This window comes from Pristiophorus japonicus, chromosome 9, assembly GCF_044704955.1.
Source record: "Pristiophorus japonicus isolate sPriJap1 chromosome 9, sPriJap1.hap1, whole genome shotgun sequence".
In the NCBI taxonomy this organism is placed as follows: Eukaryota; Metazoa; Chordata; class Chondrichthyes; family Pristiophoridae; genus Pristiophorus; species Pristiophorus japonicus.
Window position 1 is genome coordinate 47,171,917 of NC_091985.1, and position 16,764 is coordinate 47,188,680.

Below are 16,764 nucleotides of genomic sequence, written 5' to 3' on the forward strand. Positions count from 1 at the left end.
TTTCCAGGAAACGGTTATATATGGAGGTGTTTGAGTACACTCGGCCAATGATGCATCCGGAGCCAGGCAAATTTTATCAGATTAATCCGGAAGAGTGCGAACATCCAAATCCATGGAAAGAAAGCTTTCAACAATTGGTATGGCATTATTAATTCCTTTCAGAATCTGGTTTTTTTCCCCCTAAAAGAAGTAATTGGAGAATACAGTTTTAATTGATGGGTGAAGCTCTTTCCCTGAAGGAAGGGAAAGAGAATTAAGGGCATAACTGGGCTGTCTGAGTTGCACTCTCTGAATAATCATACAACAGCTTATATTTTGGCTGTGGGTGAGAAAAAGGATCTAAAATGTTGCTGGCTGTCCTTTCAGAGGCTTTGTAAGGAGGAAATACTTGAGAAGTTGGCCAAGAAAAAATATTCATTTCTTGTAATTGATTTTAAAAAGTGCACTTTTTTTCACCCTGGTAAATAGCAACTTTTGAAAAGATTTTTGAATTGGCATGAATTCCCCTCTCCAATGCTGTTTTGGGTCAGCTGCCATAAAATGTGAGAGCACAGACTTGGGCAGTGATTACACAGTTGTGACGAAAGGTCATTGGCCTGAAACGTTAACTCTGTTTCTCCACAGATGCTGGCGGACCTGAGTATTTCCACCATTTTCTGGTTTTATTTCAGATTTCCAGCATCTGCAGTATTTTGCTTTTGTGATTACACAGTGTTAGCAGCTAAAGCTAAGATTCTATAATACATGTCCACTGCTCTCAAAGTGGGGGTCGGGGGATACAGAAATGATTTCTAATTCAGTAAAATAGCCCGGTTACCTTCAACATTCTGAAAACCTCGATTTCTTTCCTCTCCTCCCTCTCCCTCACTTCCATACCCATCTTCATTTCTTCAATTGAAACAAGACCAGTTTTTGACTCTATAATTTAGGAATGACCCCATTCAAGCTGCTTTGAATTTTCTACAGTATATTACTGCCCATTTGAAGCATGCAATATTCCATATGTGGCCTCAGCAATGATTTACACAACATTAAAATAACTTCATTTAACTTGTCAGATACCATGGAGACATACCCTATTAGTTAATTCATTTTGACTGCTTTACATTGACTGGAAACATTCAATGATTACCTAAGAATCACACTCAAGTTATATTCCATCTTTGTTAATGGTCACCTTCAGACTGTATATGGTTGCTAATTTCTTTGCAATATGCAGTGTCATTTATTTACCCACATGTGTCTGCCATTTCTTAGTTCATCTGCTTAATTGGTCTTGATCTCTTTGAATGTTGTTTCATTTTCCTTTTATTTATCAACTTGCCATATAACTTGATATTATTAACAAATGTTGTAACAATAGAGGTACTGTCCTCCAATTCATTCATGACTTTTGTGTACAGGGCACAATTTTGAAATTTGCAAATGACAGGAAGTGTAGTAAACTGAGGAAGATAGTAATAGAAAGGGGACGTGGAATGGGTAGACACATGGCAGATGAAATTCAATGCAGAAAAGTGTGATGTGATAAATTTTGCTAGGAAGAATGAGGAGAATACACAGTACATGCTAAATGGTACAATTTTAAAGGTGGTGCAAGAAGAGACCTAGGGGTGCTTGTGCACACCTAATAAAGCATATGGGATTCTGGGTTTTATAAATAGAGGCATAGAGGACAAAAGCCAGGAAGTTATGCTAAATCTATATAACACACTAGTTTGGCTGCAGCTGGAGTATTGTGTCCAATTCTGGGCACCACATTTTAGGAAGGATGTGAAGGTTTTGGAGAGAGTACAGAAGAGATTAACTAGAATGGTTCCAGGGATGAGCGATTACATTTCGGTGAATAGTCTGGAGAAGCTGTCGTCGTTTTCCTTATTGCAGAGAAGGCTAAGAGGAGATTTGATAGAGATGTTGAAAATCATGAAGGATTTAGATAGAGTAAATAAAGAGAAACTGTTTTCAATCGCACAAGAGGGAATAGATTTAAGTTGATTGGCAAAAGAACTAGAGGCAACAGTGGTTAGAATTTGGATTTCACAGTGTGATAGGTTGGTGCATACAGATTCAGTAGTAGCTATCAAAAGGGAATTGTACAAATATTTGAAGGAGGTAAAATTGCAGGGATATGGGGAAAGAGTGGGATTAACCGGATTGTTCTTCGAAAGAACCGGTGCAGACTCGATGGACTGAATTGCCGCCTTCTGTGCTATACTATATGAATAGTAAGCACAGAAGGAAAATCAGAACAAATGTCTGCGAAACTCCGCTAGTCCCCAATTTACCAGACAGGGTTTTATTTGTCATTTTTCACCACCTTGTGTATCTACCAAACCAGTTTTCAATCCACCAAGTTTGCTGTAGGCAACCTATTGAATTTTTTTAAAACTTTGTTATACATTTGTGTTTTTTGTTCTGGCAGAAGTGTCATATCAGTAATGCATGGCAGGATTCCATTATTTGAAGCATTTTATTTGATAAGCAATGATCAGATTTTTTAACTGAAATGCCTCCATGTATTAATGTTTCTGATTTTTTGACTATTATCTTGGCATTTTAGTACAAAGGAGCACATGTAAAGCCTGGATTTGCAGAACACTTTTACAGTAGCCCTGCAAGGTATAAAGGAAGAGAAAATATGTTGGTAAGGATTCTCTTTTACTTAGAATTGTATCTGCAAGCATGTGTACTGTAATCTTTGAGCTAAATTGTGATCATTTTCCTTATAGTATTATGACACAATTGAAGATGCCTTGGGAGGTGTTCAGGAAGCTCACTTTGATGGCCTTATCTTTGTACACTCCAGTACATATACTGATGAGTGGATTTATATTGAATCCCCTATTACTATGATTGGTGCAGGTAAATACAGTGAAGTAGAGAAATGATGTACAGTCTAATCTTGTAACATTGTTATTGGCAATATGATGCAAATATTAATTCTGCAAAAAGCATTCTGTGAAGTTGCAGGGTTTAGGTTTTTGCTGATTTTTCTCTTTCACCGCGCCCCCCCCCCCCAATGCTATACAATTAAGTTGTTTCATGTACTGTAGTTTAAGAACATAAGAAATAGGAGCAGGAGTAGGCCATTTGGCCCCTCGAACCTGCTCCACCATTCAATAAGATCATGGCTGATTTGATCTTGGCCTCAAATCCACTTCCCTGCCCACTCCCCATATTCCTTGACTCCCTTATCATTCAAAAATATGTGTCTCTCCAGTTTAATGCGCAAACACTTCTGAATTCCTAATCTGTGAAAATATGCTACAAATTTTGATGATTTGCCCTCTGATTTTAGTCTTTCTGTTCTATTGTATGTAAAGTCCTGTCTTCTGGATTATGCTGGTGAACCGATTAGTGTACAAGGATCCCAAAAGCCCTCTGAATACAGGTGCAACATCCCGAATCCGGAATTCCGAAAACCGGAATTGTCCGAAAACCGGACATTTTGTGATTAGCTGATGGAGTCGTCCCAAATCTGGAATTATTGTCTGAAAACCAGACTTTTTGAGGCAAAACCCACAATCTGGCACGGATTCGATCGAGGATTCCGGATTTCAGTCAAGAAAATCAAGTCTGAAATCCGTAATCCTCAACCGATTCCGTGCCGGATTTAGGTTTTGCCGGATTTTGGATATCGACACTCAAAACCCGGCACGGATTCAGTCGAGGATTCCAGATTTCAGACTTTATTTTCTTGCCTGAAATCCGAAAAACCCCAAAAACCAGAACGGAGTCAGTCCCGAGGATTCCAGATTTCGGACGTTGTACCTGTACCAACATTTACTAGTTTTAAAAGAAAATATATATATACTGCTTTTGCATTTCTCCTATGAAACGGGATAATTTCACACGTCCCCACATTATATTCCATCTGCCACCCACCTTGCCCAATCATTTAACTGGTCTATATCCCTTTGCAGCCCCTCTGCGTCCTCCTCGCAGCTTACTTTCTCACCTAGCTTTGTATTGTCAGCAAACTTGGATATATTACATTCAGTCTACTCATTGAAATCATTGATATAGATTGTAAATAGCTGAGACACAAGCACTGATCCTTGTGGCACTCGACTAGTTACGCCCTGCCATTCTGAAAATAACCCGTTTATTCTTACTGTTCTCTGTCCGTTAACCAATCCTTAATCGATGCAAGGATGGAAGAAGTGTATTCTGCATTGATTGGTTATTTATTTCCCGTTGCCGATTACTTCGATTGGCTTACTGCCAAAGATTAGGGGACTTGTGGGAAATAACATCAGAAATAGGAGCAGGAGTAGGCCATATGGCCTCTCCAGCCTGCTCCGCCATTTAATACGATTATGGCTGATCCGATCATTGACTCGGGTCCACTTCCCTGCCCGCTCCCCATAACCCCTTATCGGTTAAGAAATTGTTTATCTCGGTCTTAAATTTATTCAATGACACAGCTTCCACAGCTCTGAGGCAGTGAATTCCACAGATTTACAACCCTCAGAAGAAATTCCTCCTCCATTTCAGTTTTAAATGGGCGGCCCCTTATTCTAAGATCGTGCCCTCTAGTTCTAGTCTCCCCCATCAGTGGAAACATCCTCTCTGCATCCATCTTGTCAAGCCCCCTCATAATCTTGTACATTTCGAGAAGATCACCTCTCATTCTGAATTCCAATGAGCAAAGGCCCAGCTTACTCGACCTTTCCTCATAAGTCAACCCCTTCATCACCGGAATCAACCTAGTGAACCTTCTCTGAACCGTCTCCAAAGCAAGTATATCTTTTCTTAAATATGGAAGCCAAAACTGTACGCAGTATTCCAGGTGTGACCTCACCTATACCCTGTATAACTGTCGCAAGATTTCCCTGCTTTTATACTCCATCCCCTTAGCAATAAAGGCCAAGATTCCATTGGCCTTCCTGATCACTTGCGGTACCTGCATATTAACCTTTTGTGCTTCATCCACCAGGATCCCCAGGTCCTGATGTACTGCAGCACAATGCAATTTTTCTCTATGTAAATAATAACTTTCTCTTAGATTTTTTTTTTCCTGCCATTGCATAACCTCACACTTTCCAGCATTATACTCCATCTGCCAAATTTTTGCCCACTCACTTAGCCTATCTGTCCTTTTGCAGGTTCTTCTGTGTCCTCACACATTGCTTTTCCTCCCATCTTTGTTGAACTGTACAACAGGACATTGCTGCACCAATATTTTTCAATGTTTAAAACGTGGTGAAAGTGGCTGAGTACCATTTATTACAATCACAAGATATATAACATCACTGATTGAGATGGTAAAAGGCAACTTTCTCCTTTGGGTAAGGGCAGCGGCAAATGTAACTGAAGCCTTGTCCATCCTGTCTTCCCCTTCCCAATTCTTTTGAGTCGCCCTGAGCAATGTTTATGCAACATTTAGTTGGTTTCAGATCAGTATTGTTGGAGGTGTTTGGAGCGCCTCTGCCCAGAATGTGGAACAAGGAAAAGAAAAGCTTCTTCAGAACTAGTTTAATAAGACTATCTTTTCATTCTTAAACTGCGCAAGCCGGTTTCAGTTAAAAATCTTGGAATTGTATGTTATGAAATCTTTTGACTCAGTAAATAAGTCTACATATTATGTGCTTAAAAGACAATTGATAATTTATCAGAAATGTTGAGCTAACTTAGTTTGCTTTGCTAAAACATTTTCAGCACCAGGCAAAGTTGCAGATAAAGTCATCATTGAAAACACTAGGGATTCTACCTTTGTATTTATGGAAGGTTCTGAAGATGCCTATGTTGGATATATGACAATTAGGGTAAGTTCTAATAGCTTTATGGGTTCACAGCCATTTGATAAATGGGTTTAATAGTATGTAATCTATTAGCAAAATCTTTTATACATGTACTTCTTCCTTCCAGTTTAACCCTGATGATAAATCAGCCCAGCACCATAATGCACACCACTGTTTGGAGATCACAGTGAACTGCAGTCCGATAATAGATCATTGCATCATTCGCAGTACATGCACAGGTTAGTGTCACCTTTGATATCTTAGTTTAGTTTACTGAGGCTGAATGCTTGGTGAGTTATTGTAACCCTAGCATTTTATGTACAGTTTGTATTGGTTTGTTGGTGACAAGCCAACTTTAACCGCCTTGGGACATTTTATTATGTTTAAAAAAAGGTGCTATATAAATGCAAATTTTTGTTGTAAAATGAGTGAACTGATTGGTTTTAAGTTTAACAAGTGCATCACCTGGGCACATGGTAAATAGGAGGATATGATGTGTCTCGTGCCTGTCCGTCAACTTTGTTTCTGTCCTTCTTTGCTATTGTATCTTTCACTTCTCTACTTAATTCTCATTACCTGCATCTCACCTGTTCTGCTCTCTTTTTTGTTTTTGTTTTTCATTCCATTCAAGTGGGTGATGATGATTGACTTGATGGAGAAGAGAGATGGCGTGGACTTACTAGTTTCATATTCTTGGGGCGGGAAAATGCAAGTTTCTTTTCCATCCTCTGTAATCTGCTATCTACAGTCCTCCTCGTCTACTCTTCTGGCTTGCTCAGTTCTTGTGTTCTACTCGGAAAAGGATTTTGGCTAATGAGAAATGGGAGGGATTTATTCTCTGGTTTCATTTTAGCATCTATGACTAAAGAAGCATTGGCAAAACTATGGAGGCGTCTGAAGTTGCGTGCCATTCTGCTAAATATGTCCAGGATGGCAGCAGTAATGGAATGAAAATGCGTATATATTCTTCATGCCTTGATTCTTCCTAGTCAAGCTTTCAGGTCATTGATAGTCTGGGTGAACCCTCTTATGATCATGACTGCTGTTTTAAAAAAAAAATGCAGGGGTTGAAGGTGAAAGTGAAATAGAGATACATTCATGATTTCAGCCTGGAATAATGTTTGTGTCTTTTTCCTTCTCTCTCTCATTCTCTTCTGCCCTAACCTCAACAGGGACCATGATGTGGGTCTGAGTGACTATCCTGACCCAGAATTTGTGGTGGGTAATAACAGCGAGCTAACAGCATTCGCTGTTATTACTATGTTGAAACTGACCACATATACATGTAAACATGGAAATCCTGAAGTTGTAGTCAGTCATTCACTGCTCTGACACTGGCTGCGCTATGCCGCCCCCCCCCCCCATAGCTGGCCATTAGTATAATCAGGAAAATCAATGAAACTGACAAACGTGGGCTTTACCGTGATAATATTGTGGTTAAATACCCTATTAAAAGTTAGACATTTTTGGATTACGTGTAACGGGGGTTTAACAGCATATTGATTGCTAAACACGTGTGGGCCTGAGAAACTAATTTTAATTTTGTGGACTGTCACGTTTCTTCATTATGATGATTTAATATATTTTTTTTTAAAGTACATTCATATTTATTTCAGGTTTACTGTTTCCCCTGAAAGAGCCCCAATCCATGTTTTGTTCTCTAATATTTTTTAAAAGTCTGCATAAAAGCAACTTCACTTCTTGGTTCCCTGTCTGTGAGAATTCTACATTGTGATTAGCTGCTTAGACAGCTTGTTGATGTCACAGCAACATCGCGTTAGAGGTCCTGACTATACTGCACTGATCTCAAGCGCACGTCGAGAAAGGCAATCTTGCCACATAAACCGCAAGATCTTTTGCGGGCAGCTTTCTTCGGGGCCAGCGGCAAACACTTTGCTTCGCTGCTGACCACAATTTCCGGGTCTCTGTTTCTTTTTCTTTCCCTGGGGCAAACTGCTGGCCCCTTAATCATTGCCTCCCCTTGATGGCATAGTGAAGATCAAAGAATTTGCTATGTGTGATTTGAGAGCCGTTGTAATTTTCTACCGCAGTACTTGGAATAAATAAAACCTTCAGGAAAAAAAATTAATTGGAGCTCTGGGTTACATCACCGTGACATGTTTCTGGTCCACTATCATGTATCACTGCAGCTGTTGCTGTGTTAGTGTATTGTAGATTGTGTGGTCACTTGTGTATCACTTCCAAATTGATGGTAGCTTTATTTGTTTAAAATTGGATGTATAGTACTCATGAAATACAGATCTTCTGGCTCCTTCAAAGAACGTTAAGTTGATAAACCAGACTGTTAGCAACCTTGGAGTCCCGTACGACCCTGTAACTGTCATCAAAAAAAACACTTCCGTCAATCTCTGCAACATCGCCTCTGCCAGTACCTCAACCCTCCTGCCATTGAAACCCTAACCTGCAGATTCTCGTATTTCAATGCCCTCTTGACCAGCTTCCCATGCCCACCCTCTGTAAATTTAAGCTCACCCAAAATTTTGCTGCCAGTATCCTATCCTGCTCACCAATCACCCCTGTCCCCGTTGACTTACATTAGCTTTGGGCCCCCCTTTACCTCAGATTTAAAAAGTCTCATCCTTGTGTTTAAAACCCTTCATGAGCTTGCTCTTGCATATCTTCATATTTCCCAACCCAGGCTTCATTCCTCAGGCTCTAGCCTCTTGTATATCCCCCCTCCCCCTCCTCCTTCTTGATCCTCCTTAAAACTCACCTCTGGCCTAGCTTTTGGCTAACCCATCAAACATCTCCTCCTTTAGCTTGTGTCCTTTGTTTTTTGATCTAAGCCTCTGTGAAGCGCCTTGGGATGTTTTGGAATGTTCAAGGCACTATACAAATGCAAGTTGTTGAATATAAAGCATTTCATTTCTATGTATTTTCAGAAAACCAAAAAGGAATGAACATTAACATGGATTTGAATTTTATATAGTGCCTAAAGTTAGTGTCTATATTCATTCCAGAAATTACTAATTCCTGTTGAAACAGTAACAATTGATCAAACAATTCTTTGTTACAGTTGGCTCTGCTGTGTGTGTCAGTGGCCAAGGAGCATCCCCTACTATCAAGCATTGCAACATTAGTGATTGTGAAAATGTTGGGTTATATATAACCGATCATGCACAGGTATGATGATCCATAACAAAGGTTACTTTTTCTTTTACAAATAATTTTGTTTTTTGCCCATAGCTTAGTATAATCTTTTTATTTCATAGGGAATTTATGAGGACAATGAGATTTCAAACAATGCTCTTGCTGGAATCTGGGTAAAAAACCATGGAAATCCTATCATCAGGAGAAATCAAATTCACCATGGGCGTGATGTTGGGGTCTTCACATTTGATCATGGCATGGTAACTCTTACTACTTTCAATAAGAATTTGATAGTTGATGAATGGGGTAATTACTGCAGTATGGTTTAATAAACCAAGCGAGTGTTCGGGCTGGGATGTGACAATTCATCAGAATTTGAACTGGAAAAATCTGTTCTCCAAGGGTATGTTCTGATATGTCAGTATGGATGTTGATTACTGGCATTCCTTATGGTGCTGTGCTTTTTTTTTTACCTAAATTAAACAATTTGATTTCATGTATACCGGCTAAAAATAGTGTACTGAAAATTCCATTCTTCCACAAATGTACAAATTTCATGCTACTATAACAGATCTACCATCTCTGAGGTCCCCTTCTGGTATACCATTTGTAGAGGATATGAATTGAATTGCTTGAAAAATGGATTTATTATTGACATTTGTCAAAAGGGATGGATTTCAAGATAATTAGAATAATAGTCCACAGCTGCCAAATATTTTCCTTGTATTCAGAGATTTGAAGCAACTTTGTCTTGATTGTGTAGTAACCAAATTAAAGTTGATTGGATCTGCTTTAATGCTGATGTTAATATTGGTAAATTACGTTTTCACTAGATTGTTTTTATTCTGTTCATCTTCCCAGTGCTAAACTTCAAGCTTCTTGGCATTTTTCAGTACTAAACAATGTTCCCTCTAATTTTTTTTTGGCTGTGCGGCCCATTCAAATCTCCGTGGATGCGTGTTTTTTTTTCTGTTGCAAAGCCGGCAAGTGGCCTGTATGAGACCTTTTAGACCGCTGCACAGCCTAACAGGAACATTGGTACTAAGATGTCCCATATCAATTTTCTATAACAATCCTTTATATAGATTCTGTGGAACTACAATTCTACTTTTGGAAATTAGACCTTGTTTGCTCATAATTTAACTCTTATTTCAGTTGTTTACAACTTCATTCAAGCATAACTGCCTTTGCTTGGCTGTTCATTTTGAAGTTTCTTGGAGAATTTTCATAACTCCCATTCAAATTCCCCTGTCCTATTTGCTAAGCTTCTGTTTAGACAGTGGTACTGATATTACCAAGCTCTGCACAAAATGCAGTTGCTTTTTCACTGGTACCATCTATAGTAATGCCTTGTAAACAAGGTTTTGGCTACATTAAAATAATTTTCCAAGAATGTGCGTTATATGGATCATTTGTGCGAGACGCATAGGCTGTTGTTTTCCAGTCATTTCTGGTGCAGTGCAGCACCTAGCCTATAATATGTCACTGCGTGGTCTTTATAATTCTTTTCAAGATCCCCAAAAATCTAGGTTTTTTTTCACATCCTAAAAAGTATCTTTTCAGATGTCTTGCCTTTCAACATTTACCTTAATTTTTTTAAGCTGCTGATCTGGTAGATTGACATGTACCTACCTCAACAGTTCACTATTCCGTGACATTATCGTTCAGCCCCCCCCCCCCCCCCCGCTGTGGTTTTGTACTGACTTGGTATTCTCGTTAGACTGGCCTCCTAAAGTGAATTAATTCACACATGCTTATCGTTACTGATATTCAGATTTGCAATGACTATATTTCAAAAGCAATTTGTTTTAAATGCTTTGAGATGTTTTTCGGATATGATCATGCCTCATGAACACAATTTTTTATTTCTTTGGCTTCTGGCTGTTCCTGCTGAATGGATCCCTAAACAATGATGTAGTCTTGTGCTGTGTCAACTACATCCGTGTGCTTAAGCATTGAATGAATGATAGGATGGAACGTGGAGATAGCTATACCTTCCAAAGTATAGATTGAGGTACATGGGTGTGAATTTGCAACATTCAGGTGCATTTGCCAAAGTATGCATCCAATTTAGAAAATTCATCAATTCCAACAGACTGACATTTTTTTCTCATGCAAGTAATTTACAGTATTTTCTATAAAGCTTTGTTCAAATTACATGGATTGAAAGACACTGTTCGTTTGGTTTTTGCACCACCATTAAGGAGCTAGCAACATATTTAGTCAGCTCTTCAACTTTTGTAATCGTGCCAAGTGATTGGCCCAGAATTTGCGGTGTGTAATAACAGCCAACGAACAGCGTTCGGTGTTGTTACCCCTTTGAAACTGACCGCAACTTCAGAATTTCCGCTTTGCGATGCGCGTGTGCTAAATCCTGAACGTGGAAATCCTGAAGTTCCAATCAGTAATTCACTGCTCCGACATTGGCTGCACTGTGGCCCCCACCACCCCCATAGCCGGCACTCGAGTGTAATCCGGGAAATCAGTGAAATTGACGAAAACTTGGCTTTTCCACGGTAGTATCGCTGTTAAATACTCAATTTAAAAGTTAAACCTTGTTGGATTAGGTGTTTGTGATTTTAACAGCATATTGACTGCTAAACAAACATGGCCCTGAAAAACTAATTTTAATTTTGTAGTCATATTTCTCCATTATAATTTATTATTTTTAAGAAACTTTAAAAACAAATTATATTTTTTTAGAAGTTTGTTCACACTTATTTCAGATTTATTTGAGAGCCCCAGTCTCTCTCTTGCTCTAGCATTTTTAAAAAGTCAGAATAAAAGGAGCTTCTTCACTTCCTGGTTTCTTGTCTGAGAATTCTGCATTGTGAATTCTGCTGCTTCGACAGCTTGTTGACGTCACAGCAACTCGTGCTATGGAATTCCCATTACACTACATTGATCTCAATTGCACGTCACAAAAGACAAACTTCTAACTATACAGATCACAAGATCTTTGTGGGCAGCTTTCTTCGGAGCCAGCGGCGAACACCTTGGCTTCGCCGCTGACCGTGAATTACACGCCATTGTTTTCTTAATTCTTTGCAATGTGTAAATGATTTGAGGCAAACAGCCAAAACTTTAAACAAATCATTAATTGAATCTTTGTGTCGGCTTCTCAGCCACATCTCTAGGCTATGTGTGCTTCATCAGTTGTATTCTTTCGCAATGCTTGAGTCCTGGTAATGGAGACGCACAAAATGGTGAACGTATTTCACTATCATACATTTACCAACATTTCGTTACTAGGATATACTTTGTTTACTTGGCATAGATCTGAGTTTTGGTTTCCTATGTAGGTTCTCATGTGCTTTGCCTCTTGTGATGCAAAACTTCAGGGTATGCCATTTTCCTTTGCTGATATCAAGAGGATCCACAAAAAACTGCATTGTTATTCCTGCTGAGTCAGCATTCTTGATGCACTTGTATTGGTAGTTATGATTTTTCAGCAGCAACTGGTTGTTACTTTTACACTCTGGTTATTTCATGCAACACCTGACTTTTCAAGAAGTCACTTAATTCTGTAGTTTGAGTACTTGGTGACTCCAACAAATGTACTTATGACTTGATATCTGTTGCTCAACAAATTTACTTTTGTAATGTTAAATCAGCAACAGGGGCAATATTATGATTACTGCAGAGCTGAATACAATGCAGCAAATTCAGAACATGTCGAGTCATTGGAATTCAGTAATTGGCTATCTAAACAAAGTACATGTGTCACTCTAATCTAGGGAACAATCATGTTAATTTCAGTTTACTTAAATTTGTCAAGATTGTTCCTTCACTACTGCTGAAGGCTTTATAACTTACATTGTGGCTTTACCTAACAATTTTAAACAAAAATGGTTAACTAAACATTCGAGTGTTTTGAAAATGCATGCATCTTCAGGAAAATTTGATCTTTCTCTTGTGTCAAGTGTGGCTCAGTGGGTAGCCCCCTCAGCTCTGAGTCAGAAGGTTGTGGGTTCAAGTCCCACTCCAGCAACGTGAGCACAAAAATCTAGGCTGGTACTAGTGCAGTGTCTTTCAGATGAGACATTAAACCAAGGCCCCATCTGCTCTCTCAGGTGGATGTAAAAGATCCCATGGCACTATTTCAAAGAAGAGTAGGGGTATTCTCAGTGTCCTGGCCAATATTTATTCCTCAATCAACATCACATAAAAAAACAAATCATCTGGTCATTATCACATTGTTTGTGGGAGCTTGCTGTGCGCAAATTGGCTGCCGTGTTTCCCACATTACAACAGTGACTGCACTTCTAAAGGTACTTTGGCTGCAAGGCATTCCGGTGGTCGTGAAAGGTGCTATGTAAATGCAAGTCTTTCAATAGATCAACTGGCCGGCCCACTCATTATTTTAAGCAAGGAGTCTTGCCATTGCACCACTTTATAAAAAAAAATGCACCATTACAAATTATTAACCAACATTGCGATGGCCTATTTTAAATTGGCCATCCCACCTTTTTGGAATTATTTCAATGGAAAATCATAGTGACAGCCAAATCCTGGCTTAGATCTTTTATTTTTGACAGTATATTGGAAACTGAATTAACATAAATTGATACCATGGTTAACCAAAAATACTCATGTAATCTATTGGATTAACAACTTTGCCAAGTGGTAATGCAGATGAATCAGCTAAAAAAAAAGTTGCCAATTTTTTGCTTTTGGCGCACTTGTTGCTTCTGAAAGCATTTTTTTGCAGTTTCTGTCTCATGTTCGTAATAGCCCATATTTGTAGCCTAGGCTAGTTCCCCCAACAGGAGGGAAAAAGCAGTAAGCCTTATTGTCACTTCGGTTCCTCTTTCTGCTATAAGTGAAGCAGATCTCCCGCACAAAACTAAATCTGGGTAAATGAAAAGTATGGAGAAAAAAAGTTTTTAAAAAAACTGTGCATGCACCTTTTTTTAAAACTTTTTTGTACTTTTTATTCCCCCAGATTTAAACAGTTTGGTACAGCAACTAAAGTACAGGTAAGTGGACTTAAAAACTGACTTTGTTTTGCTACTGGGAGAAACTGGTAGGCTGGAGGTGGCTGTGTTTCTGGGCTGTTGCTGACTTTCACTGCAACAACCAGAACACTTACGAAGCTCTTAATATAGAAAATAACTTGAGCTGGCAAGAGAGGTCGTCAACCAGGAAAAGTTGGGGAGGTGACTGCAGGGGTGCTCACAGTGGATTTAGAGAAGTTTTTTTGAAGATGGGCAAGATGTAGCAAGGCAGATAGATTTTGGGATGAAATTTGAGTATATAAGGGGAGATGATTGAAGACTCCACTACTAATGGTGAAATGTGGATGGAGCACACTTTACACTAAATTTGGAAGAGTGGCAGGTGTGAGTTCGGACACAGATAGTGGAGGTAAGTTTTTGCAATGCCTTCTAGGGATATGTAGACGAGGTCTAGAATTTTTCAAGTCATTGTATTGGGAGATGGAGCTGGGGGTCATTAGTGATCAGAAGCTAATGTGAAATTCTGGATGAGTTTGGAGTTTGTGTAGAGTGAATAGGAGGAGGCTTGTCCAAAGCCCAAACACCAGCATGAACCAGTTGGGCCGAATGGCCTGTTTCTGTGCTGTATATTCTATGTAATTAGAGGAGGCATTGGAGAAGTCTAGGCTGACTGTGATGAGGATTTGTGGGGGTGCTGGTGAACCTTTGGATGTGAAATTACGCTGTTTTGGGAATTAAGCTGATGGGGGGGGTTGAACAGGAGACTAAAATTGCACACTATCTCATTCAGTCTGAATGAGCTGCTAAGAAAGATGATGGAATTAGGGGCTATGATGGTTTCATTCCTGCCAGTGTTTAGGTGGAGAAAGTTTTGGCTCATTCATGTCTTGGGTTGGACAGTACAGTTAATCATGAAATTGAGGGTGGTGATGGAGAGGTAAAGTTGGCTGTTGTCAGCCTACATAAGAAAGCTGAACCTATGCTTATGGATAATGGTGCTGAGAAGCAACCTGCAGGTGAAGACAAGGAGAGCCAGGGATGGAATATTGGAGCACACTCTGATCATACAGGCACAGAAAATTAAGCCATTACAGGAGATGTGACGGTTACATTGGGACAGATTGGATCGGATCCTGGAAAGAGAGGATTGAAGAATGATGGAGTGGTCAACCACCTTGAAGGCTGCAGAGAAGTTGAAAAGGGACAACATGATGGATTGCAGTTGCATAGATATTGTTAATGGCTTTGATGATGTGGGTGGGATAGATCCTGGACTGGAGGCATTCACGCCGTGAAAGATAGGAGAGGTAGGCTAGCAGTTTGATGAAAATGACGTTTTGGGGAGCATGGGATGCTAGTTGGAGAGGGAAACAAGAAACTTGTATTTTTATAGTGCTTTTCACGACCTTGTCACATCCCAAAGTGCTTTACAACACATAAAGTACTTTTGAAGTGTACTCGCTGTTGTAATGTAGGAAATGTGGCAGCCAGTTTGCCCACAGCAAGCTCCCACAAACAGCGATGCGAATAGTGACCAAATAATCTGTTCTGGTGATGGTTGAGGGGTGAATATTGTTGAGGACACCGGGGAGAATTTGCCTACCCTTCCAATTAGTGCCATGTGATCTTTTATGTTCATTTGAGAAGGCAGGCTGGGCCTCAGTTTAACATCTCCAAAAGACTGAACCTCCAACAGTGCTGGACTAAAAGTGTCAGCCTAGATTTTTAGCTTATGTCTGGACCTGATGGCTTACATCCTAGGGTCTGAAGTGGCTGTAGAGATAGTGGATGCATTGGTTGTAATCTACCAAAATTCCCTGGACTCTGGGAAGGCCCCAGTGGATTGGAAAACCGCAAATTTAACGCCCCTATTTAAAGAAAGGAGGCAGACAAAAAGCGGGAAACTATAGACCAGTTAACCTAACATCTGTCATTGGGAAAATGCTGGAGTCCGTTATTAAGGAAGCAGTAGCAGGACATTTGGAAAAGCATAATTCAATCAAGCAGTCAGCATGGTTTTATGAAAGGGAAATCATGTTTGACAAATTTGCAAGAGTTCTTGGAGGATGTAACAAGCAGGGTGAATAAGGGCGAACCAGTGGATGTGGTGTATTTGGATTTCCAGAAGGCATTCGATAAAGTGCCATATAAAAGGCTACGGCACAAGATAAAATTTCATGAGTTGGGGGTAATAGCATGGATAATGAGCTAACTAACAGAAAACAGAGCCGAGATAAATGGGTCAATTTCCGGTTGGCAAACAGTAACTAGTGGGGTGCCACAGGGATCTGCTGGGGCCTCAACTATTTACAATCTACATTAATGATTTGGATGAAGGAACCGAGTGTAATGTAGCCAAATTTGCTGATGATTCAAAGATGGGTGGGAACGCAAATTGTGAAGAGGACACAAAATCTGCAAAGGGATATAGACAGGCTAAGTGAGTGGGCAAATATTTAGCAGATGTGAGGTTGTCCACTTATGAAGTAAAAATAAAAAAAACAAATAATTTCAATGGAGAAAAATTGCTAAGTGCTGCAGTACAGAGGGACCTGGGGGTCCTTGTGCATGAATCACAAAGTTAGTATGCAGGTACAGCAAGTAATCAGGAAGGCAAATGGAGTGTCGCCTTCATTGCAAGGGGGATAGAGTATAAAAGCTGAGAAGTTCTGCTACAACTGTACAGGGTATTGGTGAGGCCATACCTCGAGTTCTGCGTACAGTTTTGGTTGCCGTGTTTAAGGAAGGATATATTTGCATTGGAGGCTGGTCAGAGAAGGTTCACTAGGTTGATTCTGGAGATGAGGGGGTTGACTTATGAAGATAGGTTAAGTAGGTTGGGCCTCTATTCATTGGAGTTCCGAAGAATGAGAGGTGAACTTATCGAAACATATAAGATAAAGAGGGGGCTCAACAAGGTGGATGCCGAGAGGATATTTCCACATAGGGGA

The 16,764-nt window shown here is 39.7% G+C and overlaps 1 protein-coding gene across 5 annotated transcripts in view; it reads left to right on the forward strand.

The window, feature by feature from the left end:
• The window catches only part of fbxo11b (F-box protein 11b), a 138,464-nt gene that overhangs the window by 81,699 nt on the left and 40,001 nt on the right, over positions 1-16,764 (forward strand). For all 5 annotated transcript variants that reach the window (XM_070889320.1, XM_070889321.1, XM_070889322.1 and 2 more), the window contains 7 exons: positions 8-137; positions 2,561-2,644; positions 2,730-2,862; positions 5,662-5,768; positions 5,872-5,983; positions 8,782-8,888; positions 8,978-9,115. In XM_070889320.1, coding sequence (XP_070745421.1) covers positions 8-137; positions 2,561-2,644; positions 2,730-2,862; positions 5,662-5,768; positions 5,872-5,983; positions 8,782-8,888; positions 8,978-9,115 — 811 coding nt within the window. The remainder of the gene's footprint in view (positions 1-7; positions 138-2,560; positions 2,645-2,729; positions 2,863-5,661; positions 5,769-5,871; positions 5,984-8,781; positions 8,889-8,977; positions 9,116-16,764) is intronic.